The following is a 16,049-nucleotide window of genomic DNA, read 5'->3' as shown; positions in this document are numbered from 1 at the left end:
TGATGAAGAACGACTTGAATATTGTAGAGAGAATTTTCTCCTACGGTTTTTATTCTTCTTGAGTTGTGTCTTGAATTGTGTAGGGAGGGTCCCTATTTATAGTGGTAGAATAAGAGTCCTACACAAAATCTTCTTGATGACGTGGCGCGATTTGATTGACTCTCTTTAAATTGATATTTATCTCTTATAACTTGGAAGAGAAGAAACAATCCTATTGGTCAATAATTAATTGATAATTATCTCCATGACTTATTTTGCAAGATAAATTATAATCTTGGGATTCAATTTAATATAATATAAATTATATTAAATTTACGTGTCTACAGCCATCACCCATCGATGTGTTGATGTGTTCACGTAGTCTCTCGATTGCGACTGCGGGGATGACGGCGTGAGGGTTTGTGTCGATTGCGGCGGCGGGGATGACGGCGTAGGGGTTTGTGCCGAGCGCCTGGTATGAATTGAAACCTTTACCGGAGTCGGCGCAACTCCTGTACGATTTGGGCACGGGCGGCAGCGGGGACGGCGCAATAGGGACCCATTCTTGAGATATCTTGAAATCGAGTGAAGCGGCGGCGGAGATGGTGGTTTCGGGAACGGCAGGCTATACGGGGAAACACGCTATACGGGCAAAGCGAAGAGAGCACGCTATAGTGGGGATCGACGATAATTTTTTTACATTAGTATACATAAAACTTTCATATAACAGACAACTGTATTTTTCAACCACATAGTATATTAATGATTTCAATATAGTACATTAATTTGCTATGATAGTATATTACGGTTATAGTAGTAGTATGAAATTGTGTTACAAACAATATACCACTGAAATAAAAAGAACATTGAGAACAAAACCAACGTAAAGTAATTCCAACATAACCAATAGAATACTTAAAACATATCATAACACAATCAAACCAATATGTCGAGTTAAAAAACTCTAGTACATTAATAATCTCATAATAGTATAATAAAATGATAATGGTAGTATCATACGTTATTCATAATAGTATACTAATGTAATACAACGGTTTAACACTTAACTGAAGTTACAATGCCATTACATCGTAAACACGACATTAATTAAACATATCAAATCTTAGGGGGGTTTGGAAAATAACAACCATCGGAATCAATTGAATTCATTGGATTTATGTCCTCGTCGCTATCATCAGGAATGCAATCGACTTCTTCGTCGGACAACTGCACAACGCCTGCAGTAAATGCCTCGCTTTCAGTGGCATCAACAACTCCAACTAGTTCACCCGCACCCCCTGTTCCAGCATCATCAGAAACAACAACAACAACATCATCAGAAACAACAACTTAAATAGACTACCAAATAGATTTCAATGTACTACCGAATACATTAAAATCGACTGCTGTAAACAAACAAAACAACTTTCAATCAGTTTCAACTTCATCAACTCGACCACACCAAATATTTATTTCGATTACTGTGTAAACCAACTACGACACTCATATAAAACAACTCTGGTCAGACTACGTGAACCCTCCTCTTGCGACTACGTGAATCCTCCTCCATGACAAACATCATCAGTCAATAACGATGTATACATCACGACGTAATTTTTTTTAAAAATGATCTACATTAATACCAATTGAATCAACACTGCAGACAAACCTTATAATGGCTAACCACCATAACACAACAACACTTACACATGACAGACAAAAAAAAAACGAAAAAAAACTGTACATACTAACCAGATAAAACGCTCCGATCCGAGAATACTACCACGGTGGTGAACAATTCTTCCTATCCCGATTGTATACGCTTTGATAATGATGAAAACGATGAAACTACCAATATACTCACGTAAGTTTAATCCGTGATTATAGGCAACGTATCAGCAATCCCATATCACGTCGATAAGGAAAAAACCGCGTCCAAAAATAAAATAGGGAGTATTATAGGGAAATTAACTAATATATTGTGCCAAGTTGGCATAATTGGGTGTATCTCAAAAAGGGAAAAATCAAATGGATCTACCTCATTACAAAATCTCAACAAGAGGGTTAGCCCTAATAAATCCTTTTAATTATGCCTTTAATTACCCAATTTTTTTTATTTTTTTTTTATTTTGTTTTTATAGATAAATAATCTATCTATTTACTCGCCTCTGCTTCGGGATAAATCGCTACTGCTCCACTCCCGCTTTCTATTCATTTACAATCCGATCCGCTATATTTACCCATGAAAGAGTCGCTACTCGCAAGCCCGAAAGACAGTTGAATTTTCGTACAAATCAAACGGACTATATTAATCCAAATCAAAACCCCCAATCCAATTTTCCTTTCCCCCAAAACAACAATCCCACTGATTTCTTCTCCACTCTTCTCCGGAGACCCTTTCCGCCACCGCCGCTCGGAGAATCTATCCCTCGGTGCCACCTCGATCCCCAATTCTGTCGGCGTATTACACACTGCAAATTAAACCACCGGCCACCGCTTGCTGGAAGTGGCGCTGTCGACGGCAAGCACTATCCCTGCGGCTTATCTAACTGCGACTGTGTTTTGAATCCGCCGCTGCTGCTTCTGCTTCTCCACTGCAATAATCGAGCTTCCTTTATGCATTAGGTACAAGTAACAACTGACTCAGTTATAATCCAATCGCAGTCCCATCACTATGTGCGTTTCTGTCAGAACAGAAACTTCATGTTTAAACTAAGAGACTTGAATTTGCTTGTGGAGGAAGGATAAATTGATTAGTAGTTTAAATTTGATCTCTACATAGATACACACTGCGCTAGCGCACACACACACACATGGCTGTTAATATTTTGAGAGGAGACCAATTAGGGTGAAAGAAAAAGACGTTTCAGATTATGGTAATTATCTTTTAGAATAGCTATTCCCATTATATCCCATTTGTAATAATGACTTTATTCAGGCTTAGTTTGTTTTTTTATCCGAGTCTTTGCTGCAATTCCGTATCTGTATCAACTAATTGGTTACCAACTATGAAGGAATTCTTTAGAAGTTAGAATTAGGTCTGTCTACATTGTTGAATTTGTGGTTTGTGCATTCATTATTGAAACTTCTCATTGTCTTATTGTACATGCGTAATTCAAAAATGAAATCCAGAAGTCATGCAACTTTATTGGTCTTGACTCTTGGGTTTGGTTTTCTTTTTTTAATAAAATTCTATATTAGAAGTTATGCATGCTTGTGAAATGTTTGCATAAGAACGAAATAAAAAAATCTGCTTAATGGTGTACAGACCTGTTACGGCTAATTATTTTCCATGTCTTTTTCTATTTGCCACTAAACCCTCATAATCTATTTGTGAGAAAAGAGTAGGAATGTTAACTAAGGGAGTCATGCCTATGTTTAACTATTGCTGCAAAAATATAATTACTACTCATATGTGCAGCCTTGTGAAGGAAGCTCATGGATATGAATGGGAACGAAGTTGTTATGACACATGAGGAGCATGTAGGTGTTAGAATGTCGAATAATTTGGATTTGAATTTGGAGCAAGAATGCCGTAGCCCAAAATCGTCCAATATGAATGGGGTTCATCAGTCCAGTCGTTCCTCAGAAAATGAAGTACTCAAAATTGGTACAGAGTTTGAATCAGATGAGCAAGCGTACAGATTTTACAATAAGTATGCAGAGTTGGTTGGATTTAGTATAAGAAAGGATTGGGTCAATAGGAGTAAGGTCCATGGTCGTGTGATGTCCAGAAAGTTTACCTGTTCTAGACAAGGTCACCGCAAGAAAGACAAGAGAGATGTTAATGTGAAGAAGCACCGCAAAGAAACAAGAACAGGTTGCATGGCCCACATGGTAGTAACTCGTCAAGCTGATCGAAAATATATTGTCACACAATTTGAAGAGGGGCACAATCATGAGGATGTGAACCTGACTAAAGCTGAAAAGTTACTTGAATCACCGTTATCTGGAAAAAGGGACTCTACTGAAGTTTCTGAAACTGACTCAATCAAGAACTCAGAAATTCAGTCAAAACTATCTTTTCAGTTGTTAGGTATACGATTTTTCCCTCCAGAGAATTTTGACGACCTTGAAATAAATGATGAATTTTTTTTGAGCTCTTCAAGGACAAGAGATATGAAGGAAGGAGATGCAGCAGGCCTTATGTATTATTTCCACAGGCAACATTTTCTAAATCCTTCATTCTTCTACTCAGTACAACTTGATGCTGATGATAAAGTGAGCAACATATTTTGGGCAGATGACAATATGATTATGGAATATGGCCACTTTGGTGATGTTATTTGTCTAGATACATCATGCACTAGAAATCCAAATTCTCGTCCTTTTGTTCAGTTCATCGGATTGAATAATCATAGACAGGTCGTACTTTTCGGGGCTGCCTTTTTATATGACGACACTGTTAATTCTTTCAAATGGCTGTTCAGAACTTTTGTTGAGGCGATGGCTGGTAAGAAGCCTAAGTTCATTTTGTCGGATCAGGATGCTACAGTTGTCCAAGCTATCCATGCAGTACTGCCAGAAACAAACCACTACATATGCGCATGGCAGATGTATCTAATTGCACTTAAGCATCTCCGCCATGTAGTCAAGGAATTTGATTCTTTTGCCGTTGATTTTCGGAGTTGCATCTTCGGTCATGAGCAGGAAGAAGATTTTATTAATGCGTGGGATTCTATGTTGGAGAGTCATGGCCTTCGTCACAATGCATGGCTGAGATGGATGTTTAGAGAAAAAGAGAAATGGGCTGTAGCATATGGGAGAAATACTTTCTTCATTGAAAGGAATGGCACACATCTTGTCGAGCTTTTCTCTGATAAACTCAGAAGTTACTTGTGCCCTGACACTGAAATGCTCCAGTTTTTCAAGCATTTTGAGAGTGTGGTCAATGAACAAAGATACAAAGAATTGGAATCAACTTTCAACATGGGAAGACATGTTCCTGTTTTGATGGCTAATGCAGTTTTCTTGAAGTATCCCAGTGAGACTTACACGCCTAAGGCATTTGAAGTTTTTCAGAGAGAATACGAGAAGTGTTTAAATGTCGTCATTAACAAGTGTGGTGAGCGAGACATGAGATCTGATTACAAAGCTAAAACATATGGAAAGTCTAGGGACTTTTCGGTCATGTATAATTCTCTTGATGGCACTGTTTCTTGCAACTGTATGAAGTTCGAGCATGCGGGATTTTTGTGCAGCCACGCCCTAAAAGTGCTTGATCATCAAAATATTAAGGTTGTTCCGTCCTATTACGTCTTGAAAAGATGGACAAAAGACGCAAGGATTTTACCCGTTGGAGAAAGTCGTTGTTCCACAGAGAATGACAACAAAAAGGTTCTTGCCACTCGTTACAAAGACCTGTGTCGCAATATAATTAAAATATCTGCTAGAGCTGCCGAATCCGACACAGCGTTCGATTTCGCTACGAGAAAACTCGATGAAGTGATGCAAGGGATTGAAAGAATCTTGAATTTCAAATCTTTCGAGGAAGACAAAGCTTTCTGTGCTTCTGATAATGAACTACCCGATGTAGGTCTTGGTAGAAATGAGTTTGATGATCAGGATATTGAAGTGTTGAAAGGTACCGCCGAGACAGAATGTATAATACCTGATAAAGATCAATTGAATCACTGCGACCCGTCTCCACCTGAAACTGTTTTGTCTGTTGCATGCCCCCCTTCTGCATACATTTCATCTCCTAGTCCACCACCGTCAATGAGTCCACTTACGCAGGTTAAATTGGTTACATTTTCAAGAATTTTCTGCTACAATTTTTTTCCATATATATATATATATATATATATATATATATATATATACTTCCTATCCAAGCAAAACGTTGACCTCGTATTTTTATTTCTGCTGCAGGGTTTATACACCATTGACGCCAATCACATGGTTCAAAGCATATACCAAGGACCTAATCTAATCATTAACCAGCAGCCTAATTCTAACATGTACGAGCCTCAAAACTTTTACTCTAGCCAAAATCATTCTCCCAGCCATGCTCAATTTATGCAGGTAAGTTCATTTACGAGTACCGTCACAATGTACAATATATAGACAATTTAAACTGAATACCCTGCTCTTGTACTTATTCACCGCAGGAATCTTTGATCCGTAATCAGTTCCAGGATCCAATGTCAAATGGTACTCAGTTAAAACCGGTAATGTATAGTTGTTAGGACCAAGAAATTAGGTAGTACTTTTTTCTTTTCCTGCCACGAGGTTAAATAAAGTTGCTCCCACATTATGCACGTGCAGGTAATGGATGATGACCAGCACCCACATTCGTCTTCGTTCATGCATTATAATCACAGATACAGAGCTGCTGGTGTTTAGAATTTACATTATAAGAGATATCTCCTCGGTACTTCTCCACCTGTCAATATTGCCTATATACTGTAGCAGGATATGTAGCACAAAATTGTAAAACTGGTTTTTAAAATCGAGCCCATTTTTCCCTAGTAAAGGAGTCTCGTATAGAACTTGTGCTTTCCATGTGAACAGCGGTCATGGGGAGGACTTAAGGTATTTCTTTCTCACATTTCTTGGATTATTCTATGATGCTTTCCATGTTTTTGCCTCGTCATTTTTTCTTTCTTTCTTACGTATGTTGTATTCTTTTTCTCACTTGATGCTCTGGTGATTCGTCTGCCAGAATTCATCGAGAAAGCTGTCATGAGCAATACGGGCAGCTGTTGTAAATATAGCACCTAGTCCATATTGTATCGAAACTTTTAACCGTCACTCCTTTTACTGGGCAGCTGTTGTATTTATTGTGAATGAGAGGGAGTCAAAAATACTTGGAAGTAATCTAAAAAATGTAACGTTATGGTGATTCGGAATATTTGAATTAGCGGTCCTCTTTTGACCGTATATCTCGTGTTTTAGACTCGTTGAATAATGCAGGTGGAGATCTTTTCTGTTGTACAGAAGGACATCAGAATCGAAATAAGATTTGTGTTTTGCAGCAAGTGTGGGGATTGGAACTTGTTAGGTAGTGAAGAGTTTAGTTTCTGTCAGTCTCTGATATTTCACTTTCATTTGGGGGACCATAGGGTTAAAATAGGAAAGTAATTTTTTCTTCTAATACTCACCATCGAAAATGGTTTTTTTTTTTTTATAACTGAAATGTTAAATATGGTTTAATTTTTTTGGGTCCGTATAACAAATTCTCATATTCAAGTTGTCTATTTTTCTTTACTATTCATTTACGATTCGTTCAATGCTACACTTGGTAAAATATTATCGGGCTATATAATATATACTTCATCAACTGTAGCATTTACAAAACTATATTTTATCGAGAATAATATTTACACGTGCCATCCTACCAACTCATGAGAAGCCACAAAAAAAAAATAAAAAAATGTGCCGACATTGTAATATAGAAATGCTTTTTTTATAATTTATGAATTGTTATTTGTTCATCAAAGATTTTGGAATTCTAGGCATATAATAATAATGGTTTAAATCATATATAATATAAAATATTAAATAAAAAAAAAAAAAAATGAATAGTGAAAAACTAGTAAATACTAAAAAGAAGATATGTGAATGAAAATTGGAGAGCAAAGGTCTCTTATTACCTGTCAATTGTCGCCTACTATAAAAATTCAGGGCCCCAACATCCAACCACCACCACAACACCACCCCAGCGCGTCGTCTACACTCTCCCCCTACTCTGCAATAAATACCCCAACACCTCCTCATAAAACAACTGATCATCTACTCCACTAATAGCTATAATGAGACATGGGTAGGACCAGTAAGTGGTTCCGTTCACTCTTGACCTCCAAAAAGTCGTCGGAATCTTCTCCGGCGAAGGAGAATAACAAGAAGAAGACCGCCGCCGCCGCCGCCACCGCCAAGTGGGGGGCTCCCTCCAATTCTGGAAACAACTCCGTTGTATTGAAGAATCATGTCGGCGACCCCATGTCGAGCCCGTACATCGCCGGCCTCGACGCCAACCGGCACGCGATAGCGGTGGCCGCCGCCACCGCGGCGGTGGCGGAGGCGGCGCTCGCGGCGGCCCACGCCGCGGCTCAGGTGGTCAGGCTGACCAGCGGCGGCGCTAGCCGGAGAGGCACGTACGGCGGCGGTGATCGGAGGCGGCCGGCGCTGGCTGCTGTCAGGATTCAGTCGGCTTTCCGAGCTTACTTGGTTCGTAATTTAGTTTTTTTTAACTAATTAAGTTTACTTTTATTCCTTAATTCACACAGTTACTATACTTAAATCATATGAGAAAGACAAAATTAAAGATGGATTAATTAGTTTTTGGAGTACTCTGCCCACTTAAATTTATTACAAGAGAGTTCGTTCTATCTTTTAGGATGAGAGATCCCATCTTCTCTTTCTTGGATTTTATGGTCAAGTCTTTTTCTTGCACACACACCCATGTGTGTGTGTGTGTGTGTGGAACTGAAGTCCCACAAAAGTAGTGGCTGTGACAACTCACTGTCACTTTGGATCATTCATTCACTTGTCCTCTTACACAGGGCACTTTGAGCAATTTGTTCTATTTTCTGGGCTGTTTAAATAAATTTGTTTAATTTTAGGGTCTTCTTGCATTTTACCACATGTTGAAATGCAATTTTCTGGGAGCCCGTTAATTCGAATCGAAAAAAGTCGTGCTGCTTATTATAATTTAGAGATGTTAAACTAAAGATTTCGAGTATTAGTCGCGTGAAATTAAAAGAAGTTGTAAATAATATGTATATATATGTATGTATAGGCGAGGAGGGCGTTGAGGGCACTAAAGGGATTGGTTAAGCTTCAAGCGCTCGTGAGAGGCCACATTGTTCGGAAACAAAGTGCGGATATGCTGAGGCGAATGCAAGCAATGGCCCGAATTCAGGCCCGGGCCTCCACTCATCGATCTTACACGTCTGATTATTCCAATCCCACTATCAAGTTTTCCAATTCCCGTCATACGGTGAGTGTGTACTTCTCGTTTCATGGATTTTAAGTGTTGATTTTGTTTTCTGATCGCTTGCGAAATACTCGTGTGTTGTGTACGTTTTACTCGCAGGACGTCGCAAATAATCTCGGAAAATATGAACAGAGGACGAGTAATTCCAAACATTGTGGATCTCTTCTTCAGGTAGGGTATCTCCAAATATTTATTTTTGCTGCGATTCGCAAATAAAATTAGATTAGAAAATGGATTAGTCGACCAAAGAGAGAACGATGAAATACGAGAAGGAAGATGCGGGAGTGTCTAATTAATGTTTAATTTTTATTTGACTATGTTTCGAATTTCCTCCGATTTTGTGAGACTTCCCTCTCTTCTAAATTCGTCGTATGGTGATGATTCGAATTAGTGTTCCAATTTTAGAAGTTTCGAGTAGATTATTGAACATATATCATGTAAAATGCAGCAAAATAATTCAAGATCAAGAATGGGCAATATTAATAATAGTTTGACCAACGAAAACTCGCAATTAGCTTCGAGATGGTTAAATCACTGGATGGAACAATCCACCTGGAACAACCTCCACGATGCTGACGACGAAAGAAGTGACAAAATACTCGAAGTAGACACATGGAAGCCCCACCACCCCACCACCACCACCGCCACCCGAAATGACCAAAATGCCCCTCCTACTTCGCAATATTTTTCCGCATGGCAAGACCACTCGAGAGCCGGTCCCTTATCATCGAAACATCAAAGACCGAACCCTAGTGCATCTTCCGAGGACTTTTCGTCGCTGAAATCACAGAATCATCAAATCTCAGCATCTTACTGGACGGCAGAAAACAGCCCGAGACTCCATTCATCATCTTCAGTGGGACCCACGGGCGGCGACCAGAGGGGGCCGTTCACTCCGGCGAGGAGCGAATGTTCTAGAAGCTTGTTCGGAGATTTCCTCGGCCACCCTAATTACATGGCGAACACGGAATCTTCCAGGGCTAAAGTTAGGTCTTACAGCGCGCCAAAGCAGAGGTTTGAGGAGCTCGCCAAATTTAGCCGTGATTTTTGGGAAACGGACACTATTTCCGAAAAGGGTTCGGTTATTTTGCCGGCTAATAATCGGAGTACGTATCAGGTGAAGAGGCAAGGTACTCCTACACGCGATTACAGGCGTAAGGCCTAGGTATGGATTATGGTTCGGAATTCGGATTGGTTCATTTGTCCGAATTTGTGACGAGAACTTTGGGAGAGTGATGGGACAAAAGGGACCAGCATTTTTCTTGTACAATTTGGCTGTTATTTTTTAGTGTGTTGTTATTGTATGTTTGTGTGTGCAAAAATGTTTGAGTAGCTAGCTGCTGCCTTAATTAATAAACCCTCCATTCCACGATATTTGTTACTATTCAGAATTTCTTTTGTTCGATATTATCTGTCACTTTAGGAATGATTTCAATATTACATTATTAATTATATATATTTTATTTATTATGTTATTAGCTCTACAACACTCTCTCGACATTAATCTGTAAATAATCGTATTTTGGTCTAACGATATTTACTCTTCTATAAAATGAAGACATATTTATTGAAAAATATGGATTGACGTGGCATTTGATAACACACACACCATATTATTACAATCATTATTTCACTTTTTGACTTGATTAGACAAAATCTAATGATGACACACTATCAACGGATATGATAGCACTAATTAATAATAAAAGTGTCCAAAAATGCATTATTGAAGTCACTTTCGTTTTTCGTCCTTCACTTTTGTTCCATCATATTATCATCTCGATTTCGTAAATTTACATCTGGTGAAATATATTAGATGGTTTTAAACTGTTGATCTACATGTGGATATGTATTTTGTGTATAATTATTTGGCAACGAATATATGTAATACTAAAATTACTAAATGCAAGACCTTTCTTGATGCAAAACCAAAATATAAATAAACTTACTAAGAACAAGACTGAAAATTACAAATATAACCCAATATTGATTTTGATACTATTCATTCAAATTAGACATAATTACTATTGCAAGACCAAAAAGAAAAAAAAAAGAAAAATAAATAAAAATAAAGGAGAAATTGAAAAACGAGAGAGAGGGATGTTGTAGGGGAAGAAGAGAAGAACACAAGACGAGAAAAATTGTCGCCGCCCATCCGCTACCGAAGAATTGTCGCCGCCCATCCGCCGCCGAAGAATTGCCTCCGCCCAACCGCGGGTGCTTGAAAAGGAAAAGAAGAAGAATATGGAGGAAGGAGGAAAGAGGAAGAAGAAGAAGAAGAAGAAGAAGAAGAAGAAGAAGAAGAAGAAGAAGAAGAAGAAGAAGAAGAATAAGAAGAAGAAGAAGAAGAAGAAGAAGAAAAAAAAAATTCGACCTGTACATCTTGATTTTTTGGTGAAAAATCGACATTTAAAGTCGATTTTTTGGCAAAAAATCTGGATGTTGATTTTTTGGCGAAAAATCGACATGTAGATGTCGACTACATCTAGAGTTGATGTCGATTTTTTGCTAAAAAAACAACATCTAAATGTCGAATTTTGTCACAAAATTCGACATGTCAATGTCGAATTTTGACTGTGCGAATTTTCGTTTTGAAAACTTAAAAATCGATCACCTAACTATAAAAATACATTCATTCATAGTTTGTGAAACACGTTGGTCTTTATACAAAAGTGTTTTTAACTCTCTTACTTTCAAACTAAATTTTAGTTATGACTTAGTGGGCTAAGTGTTATGACTTAGTGGGCTAAGTAGTGCTTAGTGGGTTTAATTGTGGATTTTATTCTAACTTCCTAACTAACCCACTAACCCATTTTCTTGAGTGCTCTTGTGGTTGGTTTTCTTGCAGATCATGGGCTGAGTAGTGGAAGCTTGGAAAGTCTATAAATACCAAACTCAAGACTCAAGAATTGTACAGATTTCGAAGAAACAAAGAGAGTGCTGAAGTTTTAATCTCGAGAATTTTAGTGTGTTTCTAGGATCTGTTGTACGTACTCCTTATGAGTACATTCTTTGAAATCTAGAATTTTTAATATTTTTTCTTTTAGTATCTAGATTTGATTGTAAGAATGATCATGAGAATGATTCATTCATAAGGAAGAAGTTTTCGCACCTCTTCCGTTTGTATTCTTGGAATACTGATTTTAATATATTTTTTCCGTCATGTAAAGGGCAAGTTCACAAGTCTTTACTTGTGAACATTTTTTAATTATGAGTATTGTTCTTTTATCTTTATATTTCCGCTGCATGTTTGTTCAAGTGTCATAACACTTACATTAGCACCTCTGTATTAAACGAATTCGGGACCATAAATTCTTTCAATTGGCATCAAGAGCCAACACTTGACGTATACTAAGTGTTTGTTCCTATTTTTTTCAGAAACGAATTCGTGATGGATACTCAGATGACTGCTTCTATGCGACCTCCTGTACTTGATGGCACAAACTACACCTACTGGAAAGTCAAGATGAGGGCGTACATCAAAGCCATTGATGATAGAGCCTGGAGATCCATTCTCACTGGATGGAAGCCACCAACTATCACATATGCGGATGGGGATGTATTTCCAACACCAGAATTACGGTGGACAACAGATGATCTATCAAATGCCAATCAAAACTCAAAGGTGTTAAATGGAATCTTCAATTCAGTAGATTTAACAATGTTTAAATTGATTTCAGTATGCACTTCTGCAAAGGATGCATGGGAAGTTCTTCAGCTACATTGTGAAGGATCAGACAGTGTCAGGAGAACTAAGCTCAGATTACTCTCTTCCAAATTTGAGAGACTAAGGATGGAAGAAACCGAGACAATTTCTCAATACAATGAGAAATTGATTGATTTAGCTAATGAATTTCAATCCTTAGGTGGTCCTTTAAGCAACGAGACACTGGTGAATAAGGTATTGAGAACTCTTCCAGAAAGGTTCAGCATGACGGTTACTGCTATTGAGGAGGCTAAAGATACATCATCTCTATGACTGGACGAATTAATTGGTAGTCTAAAGTCTAGAGAGATGAACTTTGAAGATCAAAGAAAGGAGAAAGGAAAGGCTATCTCAAATGCACTCCAGGCAGAATTAGAGAAGGAAGATGTTGCTCCGGAATATGATGATTATGCAGAGGAATGTCTCAACAATGTTGCATTCCAAATTCAGAAATTCAATAGGGCATACAGGCGAAGTGGAATCAAGCCCAGACAATTATTTCCAGATGGCTCTCCACAAAATCGACAAACTCAGCCCCGGAACAGATCTACTCCACAGAGAACATTTCCTCAAACATCTTCTCAGAACACTTTAAAAAATTCTTCATTTGTTCGTTCAAATTCTGAACCACCTAACTTGGATCACATTAAATGCAGGGCTTGCTCAGGATTTGGACATTATGCTAATGAGTGTGCAAATACCTTGAGAAGAAGAGGAATGAGTTTGATTTGTGCTGTCAGTGATGAGGAGGAAGAGCAACCTGAACAGACAGAGGAACAGCAATCCACTAAACAAGCTCTCTCTGTCAGATATATCACTGGAAATGCTTCTGAAACAGAATCACAAGGAGTTTCTCTGGATGCTGCAACACTTTCTGAAACACTTTCAGTAACTGAAATTTCTGAGTTAAATACTGATCATTATACATGTTTAAACTCTATTTATTTAAATGCAGCAGAATCCAGTAATGAAGCAGTTAGTGATGAGGAAGAAATGTGTAAGAAATTGGTTATTGACCTGGAGAAGAAGACTCAAGCTCTAGATGCAACCAACAAGGAAAACTCCTCCCTTAAAGAAACAATCACACATTTGGAGGTTGGAATCACCAAGAAGGATCTTGAACTGGCAAAGGTGAAAGATGAACTAAAAAAGGCAACTCTAGCAATCAAGAGGATGAATACTGGCACAACTAAACTCGAAGAGATTGTGTCAATGGAAAAGCACTACAAAAATGAAGGGCTAGGGTTCAAAAAACAAATGAAGCCAGTAAAGAAAAAAGAAATTGTCTTTGTAAAAGAAAATGGTGCAAACAGAAAGGAATGCAGGAATTCCACAGTCACCACTCCAGATTCCAGAATAAGAGGTTATGTTTGTCATTACTGTTTCTCACCAGGACACATTCGTCCATTTTGTGAAAAACTCAGTAGTGACAAAATGTTGTATAAAATAAGCCACATCACTCCAAGGAACACCTCAAAGAAAAATGTAGAATTTACCAAAAAAGAGTGTAAAATATGGACTCCCAAAGGTAAAATCTTGTGCAAGGCAGTATACACCTCTTTAAATGCTAACATTTCAGGTTCATGGTACTTTGATAGTGGATGCTCTAGGCACATGACTGGAACAAAGGAATTTCTATCAAACTACCACACACTTAATGGAGGACGTGTAACCTATGGAGGAGGAGCTAAAGGCAAAGTGGTTGGACGTGGAACACTCAGTATTGAAGGACTTCCAAAACTTTCAAATGTCTTACATGTTGAAGGATTGGGGTCAAACATCATCAGTATTAGTCAATTGTGTGATGATGATCTACGTGTAGAATTTGATAAATACTGTTGTTCTGTGTTTAATAATCAAAATCATTGTGTACTAACAGGTTCCAGATCAATGGATAATTGCTATCAAACAGGTGACACCATCTCATGCAAGAGCTCAAGAGTAAGTGAAGTAGAGCTGTGGCACCAGAAACTAGGACACACAAACTTCAAAAATCTGAAGCTGCTCAACAAGTACAATGCCATAAGAGGAGTACCAGATCTCAAGATCAAGGATATTCCTATATGTGGAATGTGCCAGAAGGGAAAGCAAACCAGAGTACCACACAAAGTGTTGCAACACGTTGGTACCACTATTTGTTTTGAACTTGTACATATGGATCTTATGGGTCCTATAGAGGTAGAAAGTCTAGGTGGTAAAAAATATGTCTTTGTATGTGTTGATGATTTTTCAAGATATACTTGGGTGTATTTTTTAAGAGAAAAATCAGACACTTTTGAAGTTTTCAAAAATTTGTACAGGTTTGTTAGAACTCAATTTCAAGTTTCTGTTCGTAGAATAAGATCTGATCATGGAAAAGAATTTGAGAATGTTTTATTTCTTGCTTTTTGTAATAAAAAGGGTATAAAGCATGAATTTTCTGCTCCAAAAACTCCTCAGCAAAATGGCATTGCTGAAAGAAAAAACAGAACCATCCAGGAAATGGCTAGGGTGATGATGAGGCAAAAAATCTGTCTAAAAGGTTTTGGGCTGAGGCTGTCAACACAGCCTGTCACATCTCAAATCGTGTGTATCTAAGATTAGGATCTATGATGACTTCATATGAAATTCTTTATGGTAAGAAACCTAATCTAGAATACATGCATGTGTTTGGATGTGTCTGCTATGTTCTAAATGATAGAGATCATCTAGCTAAATTTTATTCAAAAAGTGATTTGAGTTTGTTTATGAGATACTCTAATAACAGTCATGCTTATAGAGTATATTGTTAGAGTAGGTGACCAACAAGCCAACATGTGGCTGTGGTCTTTCGTATTTATTATTGTAATAAACGAACCTTTATTCGTATTAATGATAAAACACATTGGCATTCTATATCTTTGTCCCTTTGTCACAAGCATAGATATAGTCCTTACAGTTATTACAAGTACTAGTAATTGATCGTTAGGATCGTGAGATATTTACTTAAGTATTATAACTGTTAAACCTGTTCCTAGTCGAAGGGTTACGCCACTAATGAGGATATCGGCCTTTCCCATTAAGACTAGCACTTAGTGTATGTGTACTGCATCTCATCAGTAAACGGTATTGTGATATCGGCATGCATAAGTGGGTGCTCGTAAGTTGACGAGTTCACTGAACTCCCTCACCCTAGAAATCTCAAAGTGGTTCCCAATAATCGAGTAGAGATATCTATGGTATAGTTGTACACCATTAGTCCTTATGACCTAGACATCACCGTGACTTCACTAGAGGACCAGCTGTATCGTGACCTGTCCCTGAGTTCCACCGAGGACCATCCCAAGGGCCAGTGTTCGTGCAGTCCGAAATCTAGTGGGAGGTCTGTGCATTGTAGTCGGGGATTCGATCGCTAGAATAGTCTTGGATGTCCTGTGTGTTCTGAAAGTTTGTAATCATTCTAAGTCT

At 38.1% G+C, this 16,049-nt stretch overlaps 2 protein-coding genes across 3 annotated transcripts; both read left to right on the top strand.

The window, feature by feature from the left end:
* Nucleotides 1-2,221: 2,221 nt before the first annotated feature.
* On the top strand, nucleotides 2,222-6,846 carry LOC105977686 (protein FAR1-RELATED SEQUENCE 5). Of its 2 annotated transcripts, none has more exons than XM_088819642.1 (7): nucleotides 2,222-2,604; nucleotides 3,401-5,715; nucleotides 5,851-6,003; nucleotides 6,090-6,149; nucleotides 6,247-6,352; nucleotides 6,451-6,513; nucleotides 6,644-6,846. In XM_088819642.1, exons 2-5 carry the CDS (start codon nucleotides 3,418-3,420, stop codon nucleotides 6,322-6,324), a joined length of 2,589 nt encoding a protein of 862 aa, XP_088675768.1. In that variant the 5' UTR covers nucleotides 2,222-2,604; nucleotides 3,401-3,417; the 3' UTR covers nucleotides 6,325-6,352; nucleotides 6,451-6,513; nucleotides 6,644-6,846. The 2 variants fall into 2 exon arrangements, with proteins under 2 accessions (XP_088675768.1, XP_088675769.1); XM_088819643.1 differs by having other exon boundaries at nucleotides 2,240-2,604; nucleotides 6,456-6,513.
* A 705-nt stretch (nucleotides 6,847-7,551) lies between these two features.
* Nucleotides 7,552-10,322, top strand: LOC105977869 (protein IQ-DOMAIN 24). Its single transcript, XM_013003258.2, has 4 exons — nucleotides 7,552-8,148; nucleotides 8,720-8,920; nucleotides 9,017-9,088; nucleotides 9,366-10,322. The coding sequence occupies exons 1-4, from the start codon at nucleotides 7,741-7,743 to the stop codon at nucleotides 10,080-10,082; spliced, it is 1,398 nt and encodes a 465-aa protein (XP_012858712.2). The 5' UTR covers nucleotides 7,552-7,740; the 3' UTR covers nucleotides 10,083-10,322.
* Nucleotides 10,323-16,049: the final 5,727 nt, after the last annotated feature.

This window comes from Erythranthe guttata, chromosome 6 (genome assembly GCF_056151865.1).
Source record: "Erythranthe guttata isolate IM_541 chromosome 6, IM_541, whole genome shotgun sequence".
In the NCBI taxonomy this organism is placed as follows: domain Eukaryota; kingdom Viridiplantae; phylum Streptophyta; class Magnoliopsida; order Lamiales; family Phrymaceae; genus Erythranthe; species Erythranthe guttata.
Note: the sequence above shows the minus strand (reverse complement) of the source record. Positions and strands in the feature narration are given on the sequence as shown.